Raw genomic sequence first — 23,697 nt, forward strand, 5'->3', positions numbered from 1 at the left:
TGCAAGGCTAGTATGCCATTTGCTATTTCCGGATTTATTTCTCAAAGCCCCCATGCTGGGTTTTTGTAGATGGGCCACTTGAAATCATTAAGAAGACTAACCTTGGCTTCTGAAAATTAGAATAAACCATCACCCAAGTGGCAGCTAGGTTTGCTGTCTTGTAGCCTCTCCAGCTCATCAGCCTTGCTGAATCTTAAAGCCTCACAGGTCTCTGTTCCATTTGCTGAGGCTTTTGTGAGAGGTATTGACATTGCAGTGGGCTTTAAACAACTCTTAGCACCTTTCTGCCTGGAGGTCAGACCTCTCCAGCCCATTCACAGAAGACTTCTGCAGATTTTTCTGTAGGACGCTAACCGGATTCACTTTTAGACTTCCATCGTTTCTCCCATTGGCTTTGTGGAGCCTGTTCTCCAGCTTTGGAGGGAAGCTCAGAGCCTGCCCCTTGCCTGGTTTTCTGTGGGAAGAGTGTCCCTTCAGGCTGTGACACAGCATGCTACTGAGTCTTGTCTGAGACGATGCAAGCCCAAGTGTTCTCTTAGGTTTGATGGTAGCTGATAGGTTAGGGTAGACTGGATGATTGAGCTCATTGTGTGCAGATAAGTTCTGGGTAGCTTGGGTGCTGCCACCAAAGTTTTCCCTCAGTTGGCATTTGCTTTTTTGGTTTAAGAAGCTGAAAATCTACATTTTGCTTCCTACTGCTTGAAAAATCACAGGTCAAATGAAGCGCAACAGAGGGGAAGAGATAGATTTTGAGACGCCTGGGTCCATTCTCGTCAACACCAACCTCCGGGCCCTCATCAACTCTCGGACCTTCCATGCCCTGCCGTCCCACTTCCAGCAGCAGCTCCTCTTCCTCCTGCCCGAAGTGGACAGACAGGTACATGTGGGCGGCTTCCTCTTTGCTTTCTCTGGGCTAGCTTCTGTTCTCTTTCTAAGTTTCTTTATTGTTTTTTTTTGCCTTGATCCTTCCAGGTGGGGACCGATGGCCTGTTGCGTCTCAGCAGCAGTGCACTGAACAACGAGTTTTTCACCCACGCGGCTCAGAGCTGGCGGGAACGCCTGGCTGATGGTGAGTAAACGTTCTCGTCCCAGTGGCTTGAAAGGTGCCTGCCACGTGTGGTGTCACTTGTCTCCTGGTTTTTAAAACCCAAAACCCAAATACGCATTTTTCAAGTCTTTTTTTTTTTTTTTGGCGGTACGCGGGCCTCTCACTGTTGTGGCCTCTCCCGCTGTGGAGCACAGGCTCCAGACGTGCAGGCTCAGCGGCCATGGCTCACGGGCCCAGCCACTCCATGGCATGTGGGATCTTCCTGGACCGGGGCACGAACCCGTGTCCCTCGCATCGGCAGGCGGACTCTCAACCACTGCGCCACCAGGGAAGCCCCTTTTTCTTTTTTTTCCAAGGGGTATTCTTTAGTATAAGGCAGGCTTTCCTCTAATAGACGTGGTGGATGTTAATATGCCCCGTAGCTCTAAAGAAGGTACAAGAGTATTTGGGCTTTCACTATTTTGTGTGTATATATTCATCTGCATTGCCTCTTCATCATTAAAACTATAAACTCCTATTCTTTCCAGTAAGCATGGCATTGACCTACTCGGTAAGTTCCACCAGGTGCTCTGTCTTTTTAGATGTTGCCACTTGGAGTGATTGTTAGCTTCTCGTAATTCAATTTTGTGGGGAAGCTACGTGGGAAGTGCACTGGGAGGTCCCCAAGACTCCCCTCCAGGTTCGATGATTTGCTAGGAGGACTCACAGGACTCAGCATGTAGTTGTACTCATGGCGGTAGTTTATTTTGGTGAAAGAATACAGAACAAAATTAGCAAAAAGGGAAAAGACGTCTGGGGTGTAGTCCAGGGAAACCAGGTGCACACTTCTGAGATCCTCTCCCGGTGGCGTCCCACAGGATGTGCTCAGTTCCCTCAGCAAGGAGTTGTGACCGCACGTAGTCACAAGTGTAGTCTGCCGGGAAGCTCGTCAAGGACTTGGTGCCTGTGGTTTTTACTGGGAGCTGATCATGTAGGAAGCCTCTGTCTGACCCAGACCCAAATTCCAGATTCCCCAAAGGAAAGCAGGTGTTCACCATAAACCATCTGGTTTGCTTCAGCTGTTCAGGCACAGTGAGCCATTCCCTGTCAGTTATGGAGTGGGGACCCTCCTGAAATCCAAGGTCCAAGATGTCAGCCAGGGGCCCACCTTGTCAGCAGGCCTGTCTGAGCCTGCTATGTTAACTTTTTTCTGCGCATGGAGTAAGAACAATTCTCTTGTTTGTTTTTGTTCTGATCAATGTGGTGTTTGCTGTTGAAGGACTGATTACCCGAGGGAAGGGTAAATTTCCCTTATAATAGGTGTGTTAGTTCTGTCCTGAATAAGAGCACCATGTGAGAGTTCCTCTGGGGGAGATGGGAGCCAGCGTGAGGAAGACAGTGAGGGTTAAAAAAATGATTTCCAAGCTCACCAAAGTCACGTGTTATTTTGAAAACTCCTGACATGGTAGAACTGCAAGATTTGGCGTTTCCTAAGACAGACCTTAATATCTTTAATGCATCACTTGAAGAGTTTTGTTTCTCTCTAGGCGAATTCACTCATGAGATGCAAGTCAGGATACGACAGGAAATGGAGAAGGAAAAGAAGGTGGAACAATGGAAAGAAAAGTTCTTCGAAGACTACTATGGACAGAAGTAAGGCCCTTGGTGCTGTGAGTCCTAGTGTGGTTTCTGGGGGGACAGAGGCAGGTGTTCTCAAAGCCATGCATACTGCTGTGTCACCCAGGAATGTGGAGATTGCAGTGACTCTTATTTAGCTTAATGCCATTCATGGGGAAGCTAACATAGGTTTTTCTATGGTTAGTGTTACATACCATGCAGATTTATTTTGTTCTGAGAGATCTAATATTTGGGTGTATATTATTCATAGTGGATGTGCCCTCTCTGCCCTGTAACTGATAATGTGAGTTTGGTTTGCAGGTTGGGTTTAAGCAAAGAAGAGTCATTGCAGCAGAATGTGGGCCAGGAGGAGTTTGAAATCAAGAGTGACTTGCGTGTCTCGGGAGAATCAACACGACCGCAGCGTGGCCCGGCCACCCGGCAGCGAGATGGGCATTTCAAGAAACGCTCTCGGCCAGATCTCCGAACCAGAGCCCGAAGGAATCTGTACAAAAAACAGGAGCCAGAACAAGCAGAGGTTGCTAAAGACACACAGTCTGTGGCACCAGACATCCCCCTGTACAAGGATGGGGAGGCTAAGACCGATGCAGCAGGGGTGGGCGGTCCCCACCTGCCTGGCACATCCTCCGCTGCACCCAACCCAGAGAGTTCCGAATTCCCGGTGGAAACTGTGGCTTCCCGGATCCAGCCCAATCCAGACGACCTGGCACGTGTCTCCACGTCTCCAGACAGAATTCCCAGCTTGCCTCAGGAGACCGTGGATCAGGAACCCAAGGATCAGAAGAGGAAATCCTTTGAGCAGGCGGCCTCTGCGTCCTTTCCCGAAAAGAAGCCCCGGCTTGAAGATCGTCAGTCCTTTCGTAACACAATTGAAAGTGTTCACACCGAAAAGCCACAGCCCACCAAAGAGGAGCCCAAAGTCCCGCCCATCCGGGTAGGAGGCTGTTTGATACTGGCTGCCCTGAGCCCAGGCCCCTTTGAGGGACGGGAGATTAGTGGGGCTCCTTTGCAGGGACAGAAGGCCCCCGGGCCCTTGTGTTAATTATGTGGGAGTGTAGAGCTCGCTGTACGAGAGGCGTTCTTGAGACTGACTTGAGTATCAGGGGGATAAGGTTCTTTTCTTCCTCACTTGGTTGTTCACTCTGTTGAAGTTATCTCTAGAGGTCATAATCCTTTGGGGTTTTAAAATCTTTTATTAGGTGGTGGTAGATTTTTTGTGTAGTGACTTACACAGTCCCACCAGAAATTAAATTTAGAAGTGTGGCATATAACAGCCCTTGAGCAGAATCTTCTCAGAATGGTGTGGTGTCTTGGACAGCCATTTTACCATGATTATTTCTTTTTTTTTTTTTTTTTTTGCGGTACGCGGGCCCCTCACTGTTGTGGCCTCTCCCGTTGTGGAGCACAGGCTCCGGATGCGCAGGCTCAGCGGCCATGGCTCACAGGCCCAGCCACTCTGCGGCATGTGGGATCTTCCCGAACCGGGGCATGAACCCCTGTCCCCTGCATCGGCAGGCGGACTCTCAACCACTGCGCCGCCAGGGAAGCCCGATTATTTCATTTTTAAGGAAAATGATTGGATTCTCTAGGCCACTAGGGTCACGATTTAGCTTTACAGTTCCTAGGTCAGAGTGCTCAGTCAATTAAAACTGTTTTCTTACTTTTCTCTTGCAGATTCAACTTTCACGTATCAAACCACCCTGGGTGGTTAAAGGTCAGCCCACTTACCAGATATGCCCCCGCATCGTCCCCATCACGGAGTCCTCCTGCCGGGGCTGGACTGGCACCAGGACCCTTGCAGACATTAAAGCCCGTGCTCTGCAGGTCCGAGGGGCGAGAGGCCACCACTGCCATCGAGAGGCGGCCACCACTGCCATCGGAGGGGGGGGTGGCCCGGGTGGAGGTGGCGGCAGGGCCACCGATGAGGGAGGTGGCAGAGGCATCGGCAGTGGTGATGGTGGTGAGGCCTGTGGCCACCCTGAGCCCACGGGAGCCCCAGGTACCCCTGGAGAGTGTGCGTCAGATCTACAGCGAACACAACTACTGCCGCCTTGTCCTCTAAATGGGGAGCATGTCCATCCTGGAAGTGCCGTGTCCAGAGCCAGGAGAGAGGACCTGGCTTCTCCCAGAAAGGAGAAGAGCTACCCACGACAGAGGGTTCCAGATGGCCTCAGAAGCGGGCTGGAAGATGCTTCCCGACTTCCCATTGCTCCCACTGGGGACCAGCCACACCAGGCCTTACTCCCACTGCCCTCCAAAACCCCGGCACCTGAGCGATTAGTTGAGCAGCCTGCGTTGCATCTGGGAGGTAGAACTGAATGTGGGTCTGGTACCACTTCCTGGGAAAGGGGTAATGAGGAGCGAGGACCCACCATCCCCCTGGAGAGCAGTCCTGTTCAGGCTCTAGCAGGGGATGTTGGATTAGAAGAAGGAACCGGCCAGGCTCTAGACAGTGACAGTAATCCCACCGTGAAGGATCCTGTGAATGTGACCCCCAGTCCCATCCCTGAACCATCGTTGGCCGGTTCCCTGCAGGACAGACCATTTGATGACGAATCAGGACTTGGTGGCTCGGGCCCACCCACGAGGGAAAGTGCTACTAGACAAGAAAACTTGAAAACCGAGGCTCCCGTCTCTGCTGGTGCTGCTCCTTGGATGCCTGGCCTGTCAAATGACAAGGCAGTGGGACAGCCTGAACCCGACTCCAGAGAAGACGTCCCATCTGTTGAGCCGCAGGTTGGAGAGAAGTGGGAGAAAGCTGCTCCCCTCATTCCAGCGTCACCTGGGGGGTTGACCGCTGAGGAGGGTCTGGATCCCCCCGACAGCTCGGCTTCACTCTGGACAGTGCCATCTCCGGGGTGCGTTGCGAGCACCGGCCACGACCGCAGACAGCTGGAAGGTGGAAAGCTGAAAATCAGTGGAGACTCTGAAGTGCTGAGTCCTCACAGCGAGTCCACGGACACAGCCTCTGACTTTGAAGGCCACTTCTCTGAGGACAGCATTGAGGCCGAGCCTAGTGAAGCTGCAGTGCCGAAGAGGTCCTCAGCGGTGGAGCAGGGTGAGAAACACGCTTGGAACCGCTCCACCTCACTCTCCAAGGTGAACGGTGACCTGAGTCTGGTCACAAGGACAGACGGGATGGTTGCTCCACAGAGCTGGGTGTCTCGAGTATGTGCGGTTCCCCAAAAGATCCCGGACTCCCTGTTACTGGCCAGTACCGAGTACCAGCCGAGGCCTGTGTCCCTGGGCAGGCTTGCGTCCTCGGTGGAGGCTACTAACCCCCTCGTGATGCAGTTGCTGCAGGGCAGCTTGCCCCTAGAGAAGGTTCTTCGTCCAGCCCGCGGTGGCAGCAAACCTGAATCCCCACGACTCCCGCTGACGACAGAGCCGAGCCATGACGGCTCCCTGCATGTGGGATCTTTGCAAGACCCTGCGGAAAGCAGTTGTGAGGTTGGCAGTAGCAGTCCCAGTTCTTTAAGAGCTTCGAAGGAGTCTCTTCTACCTGAGAGCCGTGAAGCAAGCACCGGCCTCGCCAGGCTGGAGGCCGCCCAGGCTCCTGGAGCGCCCCCAAAGATTTCCAAGCACGCCCTGAGTTTAGGCTCCCTATATCCAGTGACAAATCCAATGGCTGCCTCTGGGAAAGTAGAAGTGGATTCCAAAGAGCAGTTCTCTCCCTTTAGTTTTGAAGATCAGAAGGAAGTTGGTGACCTGTCCCAGTGCAGTAATTCAAGTGCTGCCCCAGGCACGAGTCCGGGAAATCTCACTACCTCGAGAGCCCCTTGTTTCTCATCTCCAGTTGTGGTCTCCTCGGGTCCTGATCAGGCAGGTCGGGCCCTGGGTGATCAGAACAGTGCTGGAGGCCAAGGGAAGAAGCTCTTTGGCTCCAAAAACGAGGCTGCAGCCCTTCAGTGCCCCCGGCCTGTGGAGCCAACGCCTCTGCCTGCTGATGCCCCTCCCGATTTTCCCAGCAGGAAGTTGGGGCCAAGCAAAAACTCTGTGTCTGGTGGGGTGCAGACTGCCAGGGAAGACTGGGCTCCAAAGCCACCGCCTGCCTCTGTTGGCAGCATCAAGAGCGAGAAGACTTTTGGTGGGGGGCCTCCCAAGGCGAATGCAGAGAACAGAAATGTCGCGGGGCCTGGTCCTCGGGAGCTGGTGGATCACTTGCAAGGGATCCCCTTTGTCCTTGATTTGCCCTTCTGGAAATTACCCCGAGAGCCTGGGAAAGGGCTCAGCCAGCCTCTAGAGCCTTCTTCCATCCCCTCCCAGCTCAACATCAAACAGGCATTTTATGGGAAGCTTTCCAAACTCCAGCTAAGTTCCACCAGCTTTAATTATTCCTCTGGCTCCCCCACCTTTGCCAAAGGCCTTGCTGGAAGTGTGGTGCAGCTGAGCCACAAAGCAAACTTTGGTGCAAGCCACAGCGCATCACTTTCCTTGCAGATGTTCACCGACAGCAGCACGGTGGAAAGCATCTCACTCCAGTGTGCGTGCAGCCTGAAAGCCATGATCATGTGCCAGGGCTGTGGTGCGTTCTGTCACGATGACTGTATTGGACCCTCAAAGCTCTGTGTATTGTGCCTTGTGGTGAGATAATAAATTATGGCCATGGGAAAAGTTGTATATTTAGTGTGTGTATTTTGATAATGACGGATCTTAAATCTGTATACAGAATATCATTGATAAAATAGACTGTCTCTAGGCAAGAGTTCTCTTGTCTGTCCCTAAAATCTGTAGTGCTAAAGCCCCTCGGCCACTTGTCGGCCTTCTGGTTTTGCTGGAAGGGTTTCCTGCAGGGCAGGTTGCTGGGCTGCCCAAGGCTGGCCGGCCAGCCCGAGCTCTTGTCACACAGACAGAGCCTGGTGCGGCGTGGGGAGCCTCCTTGAGACTCAGAGGGACTTGAAGCTGAAGCAAGAAGGTTGTGTTCTCCACCAAGGGGACTAACCTACCCGAACTGAGTAGAAATGTCAGTCTTCCACTGCCCCCTCCCTGCTGTCTTTCCTCCCGCTGTTGCTCTGGGAGTTGATGGGGAAGAAGCCAGCACAGGGTTAAAGCAACTCCCAGCAGTGCCCACCAGGGGGCTTCAGAACCTGCTGACCTCAGGGTCACAGTCATTTGCCAGTTGGTGGAGCCAGTTTGACCTTTGGTTCTGTTGCTGAAGCCAGTTTGGGACTTGGCTGTCTCCGAATAATCCACTGGCCCACGGGAGCTTTCGGGACCTTGAATAGACCTGCTTGGACAATGGTCGGGCATAGGATTGTCTTTCCTCCTCATAAGTCAGGTGTCCAGACGTTTGGCAGGTGAATTTGTCTGCTCGACACCCTCTCCGTCACTTTGGACTCTGTGGGAGTGGGCATCTCCACACACCTGTGTATGTGAAAGTCATTTTACATTTCAAAGCAGTGTGTTTTTCTTATTTTTATATTTTTAACTCTTTATCCTTGGATGTATAAAGTGAACTTCTGGCTTCTGTAAGTATGCTCTCTGCACCTCTAATGTTTTATCATGTATTTATATGTTGTACACAGTACTGGCCGATTCTGTAAATGGATGTATTGTACAGAGAACACGAACGACTCTCCCTTATTTTACGTCTTCGGCATCATTGCATTAAAGTGGTGTCATTGACTTCTCTCCACCTGTGTCAGAGCCACTGCGTGCTGTGCTGCCCGACGTGAGGGGTGGAGTGATTGATTTGGGACCTGCCAGTTGGCCCGGTGCCCTGTCACCGGTCAGCCGGTGGACCTGCTGCACTTGCAGAGCCACGGGCAGCCCGGCTGCTCGCTGCTGGGCGAATGCGTCTTGCTCCTCATCGCTTCTCCTCCGACCTTCACTGGCGGCTCGCCGCCACGTGTGACAAATCACCACCACCAGTGTCAAGTGCTTCTGGATTCAAGGGTGAGTGACCTGGGCAGCCCCCAGGTGGGCCTTCTGGACCTGGCTCCGGGCTCCCCACCTGTCAGCAGTACCTGGGAGCACGCTTTCCTGGGGCCAGAGGACTCCACTGGACATACTTTTGACAGCAGGTTAAGGAAGAAACAGCTATGCCAGCTGCCAGCCTCTCTCCCAACACGTTTCCAGCAAGTAGATGTCTCCATAGCTGTGCCACCTCACCCTGCTTCCTGCCTTATTTCTTGTTCCTCGACTTGTGAGTTGAGCATCTTCCTTGTTGAACTTAGGTCTCCCTGTGTGAGTGCGTCTGTGTGAGCTGTAAAATTGGTATGACTTCAGCAAGTCTCATTTCATCCGAAAGGTCTTTTCTTTCCCCCACTTTTCATCCATTGTGGCATTTCTGTCATCTGAAGCATGAGTGGGAAGTTGGCAAAGATGTGGTGGTGATTTAAATGCAGTATTGGCCAAGTCCAGGTTGTCAACTTCAAGAGTCTGTTTACCAAAGACAGGGAGCAGAGGCACAAGCGTGTTTGACCCTCTTCCTCCTTCTGCTGTGACCTTTGGGGTCACCCTAGGGGACAGTTGGAAACTGGTCCGCCAGGGAAAGCACTGCTCTTGTATGTCTCTGTGGTCTTGGAAAAATAAACCTGTACAACCTGCACGTGTGGTCTCGGTCATCTTCTGCGGCCGCCCTGCTGGGCTGGGAGGAAGGTTGGGTTGGGAGGCAGACCCTGGCTCACTTCACCTCAGCGCTGGAGCTGATTTTCTAGTCTGTGGAGTTTTTTGTTTTGTTTGATATAGACCATTTTTTAAAGTCTTTATTGAATTTTGTTACAGTATTGTTTCTGTTTCATGTTTTGGTTTTTTGGCCGCAAGGCTTATGGGACCCTAACTCCCTGACCAGGGATCGAACCCACACCCCCTGGGGTCTTAACCACTGCACCGCCAGGGAAGTCCCTCATGTGTGGAGTTCTTTTGAGACGTTGGTCCCAAAGGTGCGACTTGTCAGTGTTGCTGGTCTTCATCAGACTGAGCATGACGTGGCGAACTTACCCATTTATCCACCATGTGGACTGGAAGCAAAATCTCATGAAGACGGTGGGGGTCCTTTTCGCCTGAGAATCGAAGCTGTGAACTATGCCGTCCCTCCACAGCTGCTCATCCCAACCGCCTTGCTGAGACTGAGGTTGCCTGAGAGAGTCCTCCTGGCAGAGGGTCTTGCGGGAGGGTGACCAGCAGCAGTGAGGGAGGGGCCTGCCCGAAATGGGGTCTGATGCTGGTTGACGAGCCTCAGTGGATGACAGACTGCAGGGCTTGACTTTAAAGATTAATTAATTTGTTTCCCGTGAACTGGAGAAAGTAGATTTTACGTGCGTTGGAACATGTGTTGGGGCAGTGCAAGCTGTCGTTTTGCGGTGCTGCGATTTGATCGAGGTGCGGGTAGAGGAGTCGTGGTCAGGTGGCTTTGTGGTGCCTGGGTAACTGCCTGGTGGTGGTGATGTGTACGTGTGCCTTCATGTCATGGAATCTGTTTGCCCAATTACTTCTGCAGGAGCTTAGAATGTGTTGGAAGCCGGGGCTGGGACCTGACTGCCAACTGCATCTCAGCAGGGAGGTGGAACGTGCACTGGGTGAGAGTGGGGGCCTGGCCGCTTGCCAGCTCAGTGGTTGGGGTAAGTCACTAAGCCCCTGGCAACTTTCTCATCACTGATTTGGGCTGAGAGTTGCTACTGCATAAAGTCATAGTGTGCGGCACATAGGAAGTACCCCATCCTGTTAGCTCGCGTGGGACCGAGACAGGAGAGGCTCCTGGCGTCTGCTTGACCCTCACCCCAGGGAGGAGCCGTGGAGAGGGGGGCCCGTGTGGCGCGCTGAGGGCTGGTGCGAGCTGAGTGGATATCTGCCTTTCAGCCCCTCGCTACAGTTGAGTGCATAGTCCTGGGTGTAGAGACTGAGTACTTGGCAGGAGAGGCTGATTTTACTCATGGTCCAAAGGACAAGGAAATCTGCTGTTTCAGAATCTGGAAAGTGCTGTCTTACTGGCCAGGCACAGTGTCACCCGTTTGTTTCATGTTCTACCTGCTCATGAGGAAGTCAGACCCTGCTTGAGAGGGATGCGTGTGTGTGTGTGTGTGTGTGTGTGTGTGTGTGTTTACACTCAACAGAGTAGCCACGTCCCTCCGGCCTCGGGGACCAAAGCCCAAAGCGTCTGCCTGCCCTGTGCCCTGAGAGAAGGCGGCACGGGCTGTGTTGCCGTGTGTGTGTGTGTGTGTGTGTGTGTGTGTGTGTGCGCGCGCCATTTGAAGTGATGGAGAGGGTAGGCTCTGTGACCCTGGAGGTTAATACTTGAAACCAAATGGTGACAGTGCCCTGTGCTTCTTCCTCTTTGTGCATCATTTTGAAAACCTGGAATGAGCATCTCTAACAACCAAAAGGTATAGACGGAAGCTCTGTAAGGATGACAGAAAAATACAGCTGTCAGTGCAATGATTCTTAACTTTTCTGGGAACACGGGCTCCTTTGAGAGTCCAGTGGGAGCTCTGGACCCTCTCCCCGCAGGAACGTGCACATGCACACACAAGTTGTATTATTTCAGACGGTTTAAGAGACCCCCTCCGCCCCGCCGGCAGCTGGAGCCCCTCACTGAAGAACCCCCTGACTGATAATAAACCTAATAAAATCTGGGTTTATACAAAAGAGGGGAGAGAGGACTTTGCAAAGGATTATCCTACAGTCTGTAGCTACTGACCTTCACTAGTGCATTTAGATTTAAAAGTGCGTTACAGGCACGGTCTCCCCTCCTCACCAAGTAAGCTGAGCTTCGCCTGCTGGGTCACTGAGTAGCCTTGATCTGACTGTTCCATGGGGGCGTCCCCTTTGATGTCGTCCTCTACACTTAACACCGGTGGTCTGGAGCTCCATTCAAAGAAGCTGGGCCGGGACCAAGCAGCCCTTCTCTGTCCACAAGCGCTTCCTCCTTGGATCCCAGTGTCCCCGCGGCTGGCTGCGGCTTCAGCTGGAGGTGAGTGCTTTCCATTGGGCCAGCGCGGACCGTGTGCCGTGGGCCCGGGCTCTGGCTGTGTTGTCCCAGGTGGGGGAGTTTGTGGTCCTTCGGTGACTCTCAGCAGTGGTAGTTTTGGTGGGACAGGCACTGGCATCACTGAGGACTTGCTGCTCTGGGTCCCTACCTGCATCTGAGATGAAGTGTCACCTTGTGCTTTGACTACCTGCTCCTCTTCTTACAAATCTCAGCCCCAGGGTATATAGACTCCCACGGGGCAGCGTCTTCAAACTGTTGGCCCATCTCCCTTTACCTGTTTTATATATTTGGCTACTGCACAGAATTTCATTTCAAAAAAAGATTCTTCTGCCATTACAAAAAAAACGTTTAACGACTGCCACATAGTATGTGGGGGGGTGTGTATATACAAGCAATTGTTAATTACATTTATGCTTTTAACTCAGAATTGATTTTAAACTCCTGATAATCAGGTTTGGCCCCAGTCACATTCCTGAAAGTTTTCCTCAAAGTTTAACCTAAATTGAATGCAGGATGAAAAAAAGTCTGCACACAAGTAAACGTCTTTGGAAAAAAAAAAAGCAGCCCTTTTGTTTCCTTCAAGGGGATCCCAGGTGTTGGGTTGAATGGAGTGTCAAGTCCTGACGGTTCAGGACCAGGGATGGTGTTTCCTCGGTTTTCCCAGCCGCCTGAGTTTGGTTTCAGTCTCAGAAGAGCTGCGCCCTGGGCGGACGGGAGTGGAAAGAGGGCGATTTGCCGGGCAACAGCTGCATTTAAGACCTTGCTTGGGCGCTGGCTGAATCCAGGCGAGGTGTGCACCCGGCGTGCCCTCTTTCTCATCTGTAAGCGGGGCCAGAGCACCTCCCTGGGAAGGCAACGGTGAGATTTCAAAATGATGTGTGCCTGTGCTGAGCACCTGACGAGAACCAGGAAAGGTCCATTTCCTTCCCTTTCTGAAGGGTGAGGCGCCAAAAAAAGTGACAAGTTCATGTGTTCAAGAAAATCTACTAAGGACCTTCTGTGTGCTAGCTTATTGGCTAGGAAAAGGTGGAATCTGGGACTTCCCTGGTGGTGCAGTGGTTAAGAATCTGCCTGCCAATGCAGGAGACACGGGGTTCGATCCCTGGTCCAGGAAGATCCCACATGCCACAGAGCAACTAAGCCCGTGCGCCACGACTACTGAGCCTGTGCTCTGGAGCCCACGAGCCACAACTACTGAAGCCCGCGTGCCTAGAGCCTGTGCTCCGTGACAAGAGAAGCCACCACAGTGAGAAGCCTGTGCGCCACATCGAAGAGTAGCCCCTGCTCGCTGCAACCAGAGAAAGCCCGTGGGCAGCAACAAAGACCCAACGCAGCCAAAAATAGTAAGTATATAAATAAAAAAAAAAAAAGGTGGAATCTACTGGTAGAATGGTGTCTCAGTGCCAAACTAGAGTTGGAGGGAACAGAACTGGCTGGCAGTGCTGCTGTTGAGAGGACACAGTGGAAATAAAGCATTCAGTTTGTTATTCAGTGTTTATTAAGTAGATTCAGTCTTATATATGATATACAGATTCAAAAGAAAAAGGATTCCACATACTTATGAAATCAGTGCATTTAGCAAGTAATACCATGGAGATAACAGCTCGATTAACAGCTCATTGGTCTTTTGTTAAGTGAGGGGAGAGGGAGTTGGCCTGTGCTAGTCATTCCACAAACAAAACAGAATTTAGTTGCATCACATAGAGAAGACACATTCTAAGAATTAAAATATTAAGCCACATTTACTGGAAAAACTCACTATATAGAACACAAATAATTTTTATAGAGCATTGAGGAGGAAGTCCTCACCTGCTTAGAAGAGCCACGTTAAGTTGCATAGGTGCATATCTGTAAAAATATAATTTAGAGGTGAAGCCATTGATTAAGTAATAAAGAGTCATCTTTAAAAGTTCGTGCCATCTGCTTACTGTCCGGAGCCCCCTGCCCCTCCCCAGAGGTGATGCCTCATGAATGAGCTGCCTCCAGGGGACCCTGAAGAAATGCTCATACCATCTGCATTGGTAAGTCTTAAAACTCATCTCAGGTAAGGAACTTGCGCTCTTCCCCAACATGTCTACATTATGCCAGGGGATTGGAAACCTCTCGGGTTGTCCCTAAATCTTGGGTGGCTTGACCCTGAAGCTCCCATGAGTCAACGTGACCTTCCCATTCCCAGGCTGTCAGGAGAAGAGCTATATCCACCCCCGGCTCTGCAGCCAAGTCCTACTTTCACTTTTCATGAGTCCACGCAGTCAGTGTCCCACCTGCAGCCGGTAGGAAGCCTCCCTTCTGAGCCCTGCTCCTAAATGGACCATATGACACAGGCATATGGGCCATCTGCCGCATGGAGATTTTTCTGAGCTTAGAAAAGTATTTTTCAGCAAATCTGAGTTCTGTGTGGTGTAGGTTTTTTGTTTTTGTTTTTAGGTGGAAACATAGGTAAAAAGTGAGAGGTTTTTGTTTTGTGGCTTTGCTAAGCAGATGAGCTTTGAGGTGCACCTTCCTCCTCAGGAGCGAGTCTTGCAGGACACACAGGGACCGGGGCATCTGTACATGTAAACAGTACACTTTCACTGAGTCCAAAATTAGGAGCAAAAATACAAAGGTTCACATTGGTCTTAGGTAGATACAGGCGAAAAAGGACTGAGCTGTTTAGCTCATAAACAACAAAAACAAAGTTTCTAAAGCACCACTAAATTATATAAAAATCAGACCATGGACGGATTGAAACTGGTATTCTGGTGAAATACTTTACTATCTTGTAAAAAGTTTTACAAAAAATTACAAATTAAAAGTATCAACCCTCTGAGTTCAAAGCAGCATTTTGAATATGAACTGGTAATTAATCCTATAACCACCCCTGGAGTCATAAGTGGCCCTTGGGAATAGGGATGGCTGGGTTCCACCTGTTGGTTTGAAATCTTCTAAAACTTTCCAACCCCCTGCCGGTCCCCCTCCCCCTCAACACTGTCCTTGGGTATAAACTGAGTGGTGACGGCAAAATGAGTTTTAGATGGGTTGTACTCTCACTGGTCTACCCGATGACCCACCCCTAAGACCAAATTCCCATTTCTCCTCTGATTCCAACCTTGTGGGATTAGTTAGCCCCCTGCAAAGACTCTGGAACTGATACATTCTATTCTTGCATTACCTCTTAAAAGTAGGATCCCGAATGATCAATTTGTGCCCTGAGGCCCTCCGTAAGCACTGGCTGTGGGGCAGGGCTTTGGACGCTCCCTTTAGGAGAAGCAGTCCCTGGGGTGGACGGGGACAGCAGCGAGCTGGGTTCAGCAGAGCCAGCTCCTTGGTGCTTCTTCAAGTCAGGACGAGAGGGATGGGGTTGACGCTGCATCTTTTAAAACAAAAGCAAAACTGAACAAGTTCCCTGACTGAACTAGCTAATGGAATCCTGTTTCCACACAGTAACTTGCTCCTGATTCGGCCGTCACGAGGGATTCACTAGGAAGGCGCCCACCCAAGAGGTGGGGTCAACGTGACGGGATCCACTGTCCTGGAGGGGCTCTGGGAGCCCCAGTGGACCTTGACCACTATCATCATCATTTGCTTCCTTTCTCTTTGAAGCACACTGAACCTACACTCTTATTATCGCGGTGCTAAGGCCGCTGAAGGTGGTCTGTTAGTTAGGACAAGCTTGACTCAGAAAAACACGACTTCACACTGGAGCTTATACTGAGCTTCAGATCTAATCCCTTGTGCGGGTGGTGGCGGAAGCCCCTTCCCCAGTCTTTCTCACTCCTGTGCGTTCAGAAAAGCTAACCGTTTGTGCCTGGCTTGGGTACTGCCTCCGGGAGGAGAAATGACATGTGAAGCAGTTGATGTCGAGAATTCTAAGGCGGCGATTGTCTGTGCCAGTTTTCAACATTAAGATTTTCACAAATTGCCTGGGGTAACGTTTTGCAAAAGATCTACTGATTACTTTTTGTAGTATTGTTCACACACAAAAATAAATATTTACACAAATTCAAACGTCCGCGAGTAGTACTGAGCAGATGGGGGCGGGACGTGTGGACGCTGGGGGGGTGGGAGCGGCCTCGGGCACTGGAGCTTGTGCTGTGCTGACGGCGGGTCTCGGCGTCCCGGCCCTGGCTGGAGCCTGGGGACTGGTCAGATGGAAGGCAGAGGTGGTGTGGCTGCATGGGGTGCTGGAGGCCACTTGGGAGAGCAAAGGCCACCCTCAACCTCTCGGGGCTGGAAGCAAGCAGGGGGCAGGACCCCCTGCCCTTCAGACTTTCTGGATCGGGGGCCCGTAGCTCAGTCGCGGATCCGAGGAGGGGGAGGCATCCACGCTGGGGCCCCCTCACCACCCCTCCTGAGGGTGGTCTGCCAGTGCCAGGAGGCAGTTGGCTGCAGAAAAGCTGGTTTGGGAAGGGGGGGGGGTGCCTGCTTTGGGGTCGAGCGGCTCTCGACCCTAGGGTCCCCTCGGCCCTGGCTCCCATGGGACCTCTTTGCTCTGAGGGCGGAAAGGCAACAGAGGGCTTCTGCCAGCTCCGGGCAGGGGCAGGCAGCAGAGGGCTGCTGTCATGGCTACGGAGTGTCGCATGGAGAGGCCCTGTGGGCCTTGTGAGGTCTGGGCAAATCCCTGGTTTTAGCAGCACTGGTAGGTATTGCACTGAGCAAGAGGAAGTGCCTATCGGGGAGGAAGGAAACCAGGCCAGCCTTTTCTTTTTGCCCTTTTTCACACTCCAGGGATTATGGGTTTCTTCCAGGACTGGCCCCTGCAGAAGGGCTGGTCCTAGGAGAACCCAGGTGGCTTCTCCACTTCTGCTGATGGCCCCTTTACTCCAGCCACGGGGGCAGGGGACAGGAGCTGTGGTCCACCTTTCCTGACAGCCAGGGGCGCACCCTGCAGCAATGAGGGGGGTGGGGTCGGGGGCCCTGTCCGAGGGGCCAGGGCCTGTGCGGAGAAGTGTTCAGACCTGGCTCCCTGGGGGCAGGGTGAGGGCAAGGGCCCAGCTGACCGGCTGCCTGTGCCCCAGCACTCTGTCCTGTCAAGCGCTGGGGCCAGGGGCTCCTCCCTGGGCTCCATCCAGCTCCTGGCCTCCCCTCTGGACTTACCTCCCAGGCAGACACACTGGGTGGGGGAGGTGGGAGACAGCCGTTCAGAACAGGCTCAGGGCACATCCTGGAAAAGCCCACGCTGGAGTGTGAGGTAGAATACGGGTGACCGTGTGACTGGGGCGTCTGTGGGATGGGGGAGGGGGAGCCGCTTTTGTTTGTCTTTGCTCTGTAGTGGGTGTGGGTGAGGTCCTCCTGCTTGGCGGGGCTGGGCGCTCAGAGGGACAGCCAGCCCGGCGCCCCCGCTGCCCCCAGCCCTGCCGGCCCCCAGCCCGCGCCAGTGTAGTGATATGGAATGTTAGGTCACAGGGATACATCCTTCTGATCAGACAGACACAGACTGGCAATCTGTACAAACACAAAAGAATCCATTTTCAGAAAAATAAATTACTAAGGGGAGAGGAAGAAAGGGTCCACTTTGTTTTTCTCAATAAATATGCAATTCTGCTCACCTAAGACTTGAAAGGTAATTATCTGGGGGTGGGATTCTAACATCAGGGTCCACGAAGATGATTCTAAATACAGCTGCGGCCCCAGCGCCTTGTCAGGGGAGCCCCAGCCCTTCCAAAGCTGCCCCGTTGGCCTCTTCCAAGCAGGTCAGAGCACCCGTGTGGTGAGATTCCAAAAAAAAGTGTCCTTGTGCCCAGAGTCTCAGGCGCTTGGAGTGTGGCTAGAAACAGCTCTTCTGCATCCACCTCTTTCAAAAAACAAAAGGTACCAACTGGTGAGGCGGGAAGCCGGTCCGGGGCTGGGAGAGCCTCCTTCCCTAGGGTAGTGCACTCCACGTGCTGCTGGGTCAGTTCTGCTGTAAAATGAGGTTTTCCAGTTCATCTGCTGAGCGCAGCAGGAAAGCGGCGGACTCCCGGTAGCCGGCGATGAGCTGCCGCACGGCACTGATCTCGGTGGGGCTGAGCTGGGCGGTGGGCATGGTCCGGCTGGTGCTGTTGCTGGAGGGCGTGGGCGTGGGCGTGGTGGAGGTGTTGGAGGCCCCGCCTTTCATGCTGAGGTCCGTGGGCCCTGTGAGGAGGGGAGCCAGGGTGAGGAGGGGCACCCTTTCCCCTATCGTGGGGGCCCAAGGCCCTCGTCTGTCTCCACGGTTGTACCCCAGTGCTTAGAAGGGGGCCTGCAGACAAGACGTGGGCTTCTCTGTTAAGCCCGAGGATGATCCTGCGTTGGGGTCGGGGGGAGGCTTTGGCCTCGGGCCGGGCAGCACTCTGAGCCCAGCTCCCTGGCACTCATCGCACCTCGGCTGCTCTCTGAGGACAGTCAGGCAGGTCTCCGTGCTCTGGGCTCTGGGCTCTGGGCTCCGGGGGAGGAGGCGGCCTCGAGCTGGCGGGGAAGGGGGCAGCTAAGACACTGCCGGTAGGTGGGGGTCCGACGCCCCCGAGGGGGACAGGGTGCGGAAAGCCCTGGACGGAGTCCAGAGTTGGAGCCCCAGAAGGCCAGGAAAAGGAGCACCCACGTGTGCGCCTCGTGAGACAAGGAAGGGGTTTCTCAACCGCTGCCGCCGGGGAAGAGCAAGAAAGAGGCTGGCTGCCCTGGGCTGCCCTGCTTGGGCCTGGGAAAGAGGCTGGGGCTGGAGTGGCCAGATGGAGCGCGCCCTGCCGGGAGCGGCTGGAGGGGCAGGTGGAGGGAGGCGCTGGGGGCTGAGCCTCCTCCTGATGGGCTGCAGCACCTCGAAGCCCCTTGCCTTTGAGAAGTTCTCTTGTGCCCAAGCGAGGTGGAAGATTAATGCTGGTGGGACGGGAGAGCGTGGGGTGGGTGTGTGAAGGTCGGAAGGTCAGACAGGACCCAGAGGGGCCCTCTGGAGAAATCACCTCCCCTTTGCCCTTGAACGGTGGCAACAAAGAGGGAGCCTGCAGTCTTACCGAAACACACTGGGGGTGTGTGCTGGGGCCACCAGGCCTGGTCTCCTCTCCACCTTTCCCAAACGGCTCTATGGGGTGCGCTGTGGCTCTGCAGTCAGCGAGCCCGGACCCCGCCGTGGGTGATTCCTAACTTCCCTGGGCCCCGGCCCTCAGCTACAGCACAAGGAGACTGTTCTGGGCTGAGCCACGCCGGTGAACCCCTCGGTGCGGCTCGGCCTACGGAGGCCCACTGGGAAAGGGCTTCCAGGAGACACAGAAGCTCCCGGAATTTGAGCATTCTTTCGAGGTGTTCAGCAAGAAAACCGCCAAAGGAGAGGATCTGGCGGTGTGGGGGCGGAAGCTTGCTTGGGAGGCCTTCTGTGCCCTGCCCAGCCCCCAACCCCCATAAGCAGAGATCATCGTACAAGGGTGTGTGAGGCAGTTCTCAGTTACCAGCCAGCTCCCCACCACCCCACCGGCTCTGAAAGCCAGTTTGAATCATTATTGCACCTACAGTGGCAGCAGCTTTTTTTTTTTTTGGCCGCACCATGAGTCTTGCAGGATCTCAGTTCCCTGACCAGGCGCTGAACCCGGGCCACAGCAGTGAGAGCCCAGAATCCTAACCACTAGGCCACCAGGGAACTCCCTATAGTTTTTATGCTGCTACAGAGATGGACAAGCCCTTGTCACTGGAGACATATAGACCAGAAGTAACATCTTGGGAGAAATTATGGAAACTCGACTACTGCTAAAAGGAAGCTGGGGAAGGAAGTTGGAATCTAGATGGGACAGTCTGTCACGTGGGGTTATTTCTTCTCTTATCAGAGAACAGGGACGTCAAGCAGGAGGTCCTGGGAACTGGCCTGCTAAGGAACATCCTTGGAACTGAGGGTCGAGGGAAGTCCGTTAAAATGAAACACAGGAGGAAGGACTGGGGCTGTGAACTGCTGGGAACTGCAGCCAAGCAGGCGGCTGACCCCCACGTGGGTGCTGCTGGGATAGTCTGGGAGCAGGCAGGGGTGCCTGCGCTGGCTCCCGGCTGCTGCAGGGTTTGGTCCCCTCCAGACACTGGCTGGGGATGGCAGAGGAAGGCCGGAGCCGCCTGCCACATGGGTGTGAGCCGGCCCTGGGCTTCCTCTCTTTCCTCACTCCGCCCCCAAGCCTTGTCCTCTTCACTCCCATGCTCGGAGCAGGCCTTCCGTCTCTTCCCCCAGGGCTCTGGTTACAGGCAGACACTCAGGTGGCCAGGTGGTTGCTAGAGGGGCCAGAGCGGGTGCGAGTTGCCCAGCACCCCGGGTAAAACAGGCAGAGCCTGAGTCTATCTGGGCTGACCTGGATCCACCCACGATCTAAGTGAGGAACTCTGAGCTACCAACACGACTGCCCAACCAAGGTGCCAAATGGACTGAACCCTCGTTTAAGGGCTGCTGCTGGGAAGGTACTGGGACTGGGACTGCCCGTGGTGTTCTTCCAACTGCTGGACCCAAACCCAGGGCTCACAGGACGCCACTGCCCCAGGCAGGAGGTCAGCGAGCAGATCTCGGCCTCTGTGACCTCACCACCCACCTCTAAGGAACCAGGGAGACTGAGGTACAGGGGCAGAGCTAGTGGCCTTTCTTGAAGCCTCTCTGGCAAGTGTGAACAGGGCGGGAGGGCGGCAGGCCTGGCCCTCAAGAGAGGCCGGAGCAGCCCTGGCAGCTGCGGCCCGAGACAGGCCCTGCTGTGTGGTACCAGGTGGGGGCCTATCACCATCACCTGCCCCCTGGGAACGACTCTCCCCGTGCGCAACAGGGGGGCCTCTAACTTCCTGCCCCACACCTGTCTCCAGACCCGCTCTACCAGGGTCCCCACTCAGCAGGGCTGTCAGATAGGCTCCTTCCTGGAAGGAGAGCAGCCCGCCTGGGACAGCCATTTCACCCCTGCTGCAGCTGGCCACTCTGGCCTCAGCCTCAGGGATTAGGGCCAGGCAGCCTCTTATTTTAGGTTAAGAGGCATTAGGAAAGGATGAGAAGTTAAGCCCAGGCAGGAATCTTCCAGGGACCCGCATGTACTTGCCGGTGGTGGGGGGCAAGGTGAGCGAGGGTGTCTGGGCTTTCTGCCATGGGTAGGGACCAGCCGCCTCCATCGCTGCCCAGGAACAGTAAGGGGTCTCCCGTGGCCAAGGACAAGGGCCTGAGAGGAATTCTCAGCCAAGACCTAGAACCAGAATTCCCTGGCCTGCGGGCGGCACCTTCCTCTAACCTACTCGTCAAGCGGCAACTTGCTGTCACCCCCAGCCTCTCCTCTCGCCTCTGAACGACCCCCGAAGCACACTGCTTCTGCCTCCTGTCCTCCCCGTTAAAATCTCACCACAAGGGCAGACAGCACATTCATAGCCTCCTTTGGTTAAAGCCTATCTGTGGCTCCCGCTGCACACAGAACTATATCCAGATACCTGGCTCAAGAGGCCCTGGGATCACCCCTACCTGACCCCGCCAGCTCCCGGAGGCCGCCAGGCTGCCCTTCACCGGGGGAACCCGCTCTTCCCCTGCCGCACCGGCCACCCAGGCCTCAGTGTGACAGGGCCTGAGGTCCGCACTCAGGGCAGCACCTAGCTCCATTGGGAGGTTTGTATCTTTTGGGGACTGTTTCTCCAATATTGGCCTGTGTTCCGTCTGCATCAGAGTCACCTGGGCAGAGTTACAGGGGGCACCTAGGGGATCACCAGCTCCTGGGGTTAGAGTTGGGGGACAGACGGCTAACCACTGCCCCAGGTGACCTAGATGGGGCCCCACAGTGCAGCAGAAAGGGCTGGGACCCTGCTCCTAGGTGAAAGAACCTTCATCTCGGGGCTTCCCTGGTGGCACAGCGGTTAAGAATCTGCCTGCCAATGCAGGGGACACGGGTTCGAGCCCTGGTCCAGGAAGATCCCACATGCCGCGGAGCAACTAAGCCCGTGTGCCACAACTACTGAGCCTGCGCTCTAGAGCCGTGAACCATAACTACTGAGCCCGTGTGCCACAACTACTGAAGCCCGCGCGCCTAGAGCCCGTGCTCCGCAACAAGAGAAGCCACTGCAACGAGAAGCCCGCGCACTGTACCGCAACGAAGAGTAGCCCCCACTCGCCGCAACTAGAGAAAGCCCGCGCACAGCAACGAAGACCCAATGCAGCCAAAAATAAATAAAATACATAATTTTTTTTAAAAAACTAAGAAATGCTTTTAAAGAGAAGAACCTTCATCTCACAAGTGAGGTCCTAAGCGGTGGCCTGGAGAGGGAGGTGACCTGCCTGGGACCAAATCCTGGCTCTGCCATCAACTCTGCAAGAGCTGGGCCAGCGACTGTCTCACTGAGACTTGGTCATTTTGGGTGAGACGAGGGTGTGGAGGGGCTCAACTCAGGTGAAGAGCGGGGCCTTAGCTGGGACTGCACACAGTGGCCCGTGGAGGGGGTGTGGGGCAGCGGCAGGGGACCAGGGAGAGGCCCAGCAAGCCTCCGGGGAGGCAAGAAAGGAGTGGAACGCTGTTCCTGTTAACCTTGCCTTCCAAGCTAAGGACTGGCTAAGATTATGAGATGGGGAGGGTCCCTGTGCCAGGAAGGAGTCACTTTCCCGGCCGCCTCTGCTGCTTCCTCGCCTGCCCCGCCCCCTTCCCAAGGCAGCTGGTCAGGGAGCCGCAGAGCCTGGTGTCCCACACTCACCATTACTGTGATTTCCTGTTTGGAGGGAGGCAGGGGGCTGCAGGTTGCTGCCCAAGGCCCCGTAACCACGGTAACTGTAGTTCAGGCCACCGTTGACGTACACAGGGTCCTGGGAGTAGGAGGAGGCTGGCAGTGAGTAGGTGGAGTGGGGGATGGCTGCGGAGTCCCGGGAGTGCTGCTTGTCCAGGGCTATGGGCTCGTCCTGCAGAGCGGGAGGGAGGCGCTGGGGAACCACAGGGGCAGCAAGCCCTGACCACGGTCCCTGGACGGGGGTGGGTGGTGGCCCCAGATTTGCCGGGACCCGGCGCGGCACCTGCAGGACTCTGCCTCTCCCCCTGGCTGCCTTGCCCAGGGCCTCCCCCAGCCCCCCATGTGCTCATCTATCTTCAGGGCAGATTTCATCTGTTCCTGCCCGGCTGAAGACACTCTCAGGGCTCGGGATGAAGTCCAGACTCCCTTCCTAGGTCTGCAAGGCCTTTGTGTCTGGGCTCCTCTGACTCCCCCCCGCCGCCCCCCTCCCCCCAGCATCTCCATCTCCCCTCTGAGGACGCCCTCCCTGCTCCCTCTGCACCCGGGGGCCGTGGCAGTATCTGCAGCATGGCTGAGGACACCCTCCCAGTGGCTGGCGGCGAGCAGGCACCTGAGAGGACGGGTAGATCTCCAGGCGCATCCTTTTGGCTGCTTTTCTCGTCTCGCTCTCACAGGCAGCTGCCAGGATGTTTTCTGCCATGGCCGAGGTCAGGTGGGGAGGTGTGGGTCTGGTCTGCAGGCGGAATGGGGATGGAGCCAGTGTTAGGGCACAGGGACCCTGCCCTAGAGGTGGGCAGGGTGGCACTGGGCTTTGGGCTCCTCTGTGAACGAGGGGCCACAATGCCTGCTTCCAGGGGTATTGGGAGGGCTGTGGGAAAAGCGCCCAGGAGGCCGGGAGGGTGCGGGGAGCCTGGGACTGGTGGGCCTGGGGCTCACCATCTCCATGCCGTTCTTCTTCATGCGCCGGCAGGACTTGAGGTACGTGCGGATGCGCTTGCGGGCCCGCTCCTGGAACTCAGGGAACTGCCGGCTGCAGGACTCGATGATGGCCTGGATCTTCTCCTTGGGCTGCTTGGAGATGGGCACCATGCGGTCCAGGTTCTCGTCCACAAAGAGACGCACAAACATCTGCAGGAGACACAGGCTGTGGGAAGGGCTGGCCTGGCTGAGCCCCCGCCCCAGCCAGCCCTCCCGGGCGGGCGCTCACGTTGAAGGCCTTGAGGCGCTCAGGGTCCATGCCCTCGGAGTCATTCATCTTGTCATTGTCCTCATGGTCGTCGTGGTCATCGTCGTCGTCATCTGCTGTGGGGGCCCGGCCCACCGTCAGGTCCTCAGGGCAGCCACTGACCTCGGTTTTGATGGAGTCATAGCTCCCTGAGCTGTAGGGGGGGGACTGAGAGAGGGCGGGGGGGGCAGAGGGTCAGGCCGCGGTGAGCGTGCGGGCAGGCGCGGCGAGCACACCCAGATGCCA

At 54.9% G+C, this 23,697-nt stretch overlaps 2 protein-coding genes across 10 annotated transcripts in view; one reads left to right on the forward strand and one right to left on the reverse strand.

The window, feature by feature from the left end:
- ASXL1 (ASXL transcriptional regulator 1) overlaps nt 1-9,215 on the forward strand; it is a 67,237-nt gene extending 58,022 nt beyond the window's left edge. For both annotated transcript variants that reach the window (XM_067707808.1, XM_067707809.1), the window contains 5 exons: nt 714-877; nt 973-1,069; nt 2,575-2,680; nt 2,966-3,599; nt 4,340-9,215. In XM_067707808.1, coding sequence (XP_067563909.1) covers nt 714-877; nt 973-1,069; nt 2,575-2,680; nt 2,966-3,599; nt 4,340-7,258 — 3,920 coding nt within the window. In that variant the 3' untranslated portion in view covers nt 7,259-9,215. The remainder of the gene's footprint in view (nt 1-713; nt 878-972; nt 1,070-2,574; nt 2,681-2,965; nt 3,600-4,339) is intronic.
- A 3,854-nt stretch (nt 9,216-13,069) lies between these two features.
- The window catches only part of NOL4L (nucleolar protein 4 like), a 129,675-nt gene continuing 119,047 nt past the window's right edge, over nt 13,070-23,697 (reverse strand). For 7 of the 8 annotated variants that reach the window (XM_067707814.1, XM_067707817.1, XM_067707816.1 and 4 more), the window contains 5 exons: nt 23,434-23,619; nt 23,163-23,354; nt 22,837-22,959; nt 22,197-22,398; nt 13,070-17,687 (listed from right to left, as the gene is read on the reverse strand). In XM_067707814.1, coding sequence (XP_067563915.1) covers nt 17,467-17,687; nt 22,197-22,398; nt 22,837-22,959; nt 23,163-23,354; nt 23,434-23,619 — 924 coding nt within the window. In that variant the 3' untranslated portion in view covers nt 13,070-17,466. The remainder of the gene's footprint in view (nt 17,688-22,196; nt 22,399-22,836; nt 22,960-23,162; nt 23,355-23,433; nt 23,620-23,697) is intronic. The other variant, XR_010935210.1, reaches the window with a different exon arrangement.

The sequence above is a fragment of the Pseudorca crassidens genome, chromosome 15 (assembly GCF_039906515.1).
Source record: "Pseudorca crassidens isolate mPseCra1 chromosome 15, mPseCra1.hap1, whole genome shotgun sequence".
NCBI lineage: Eukaryota > Metazoa > Chordata > Mammalia > Artiodactyla > Delphinidae > Pseudorca > Pseudorca crassidens.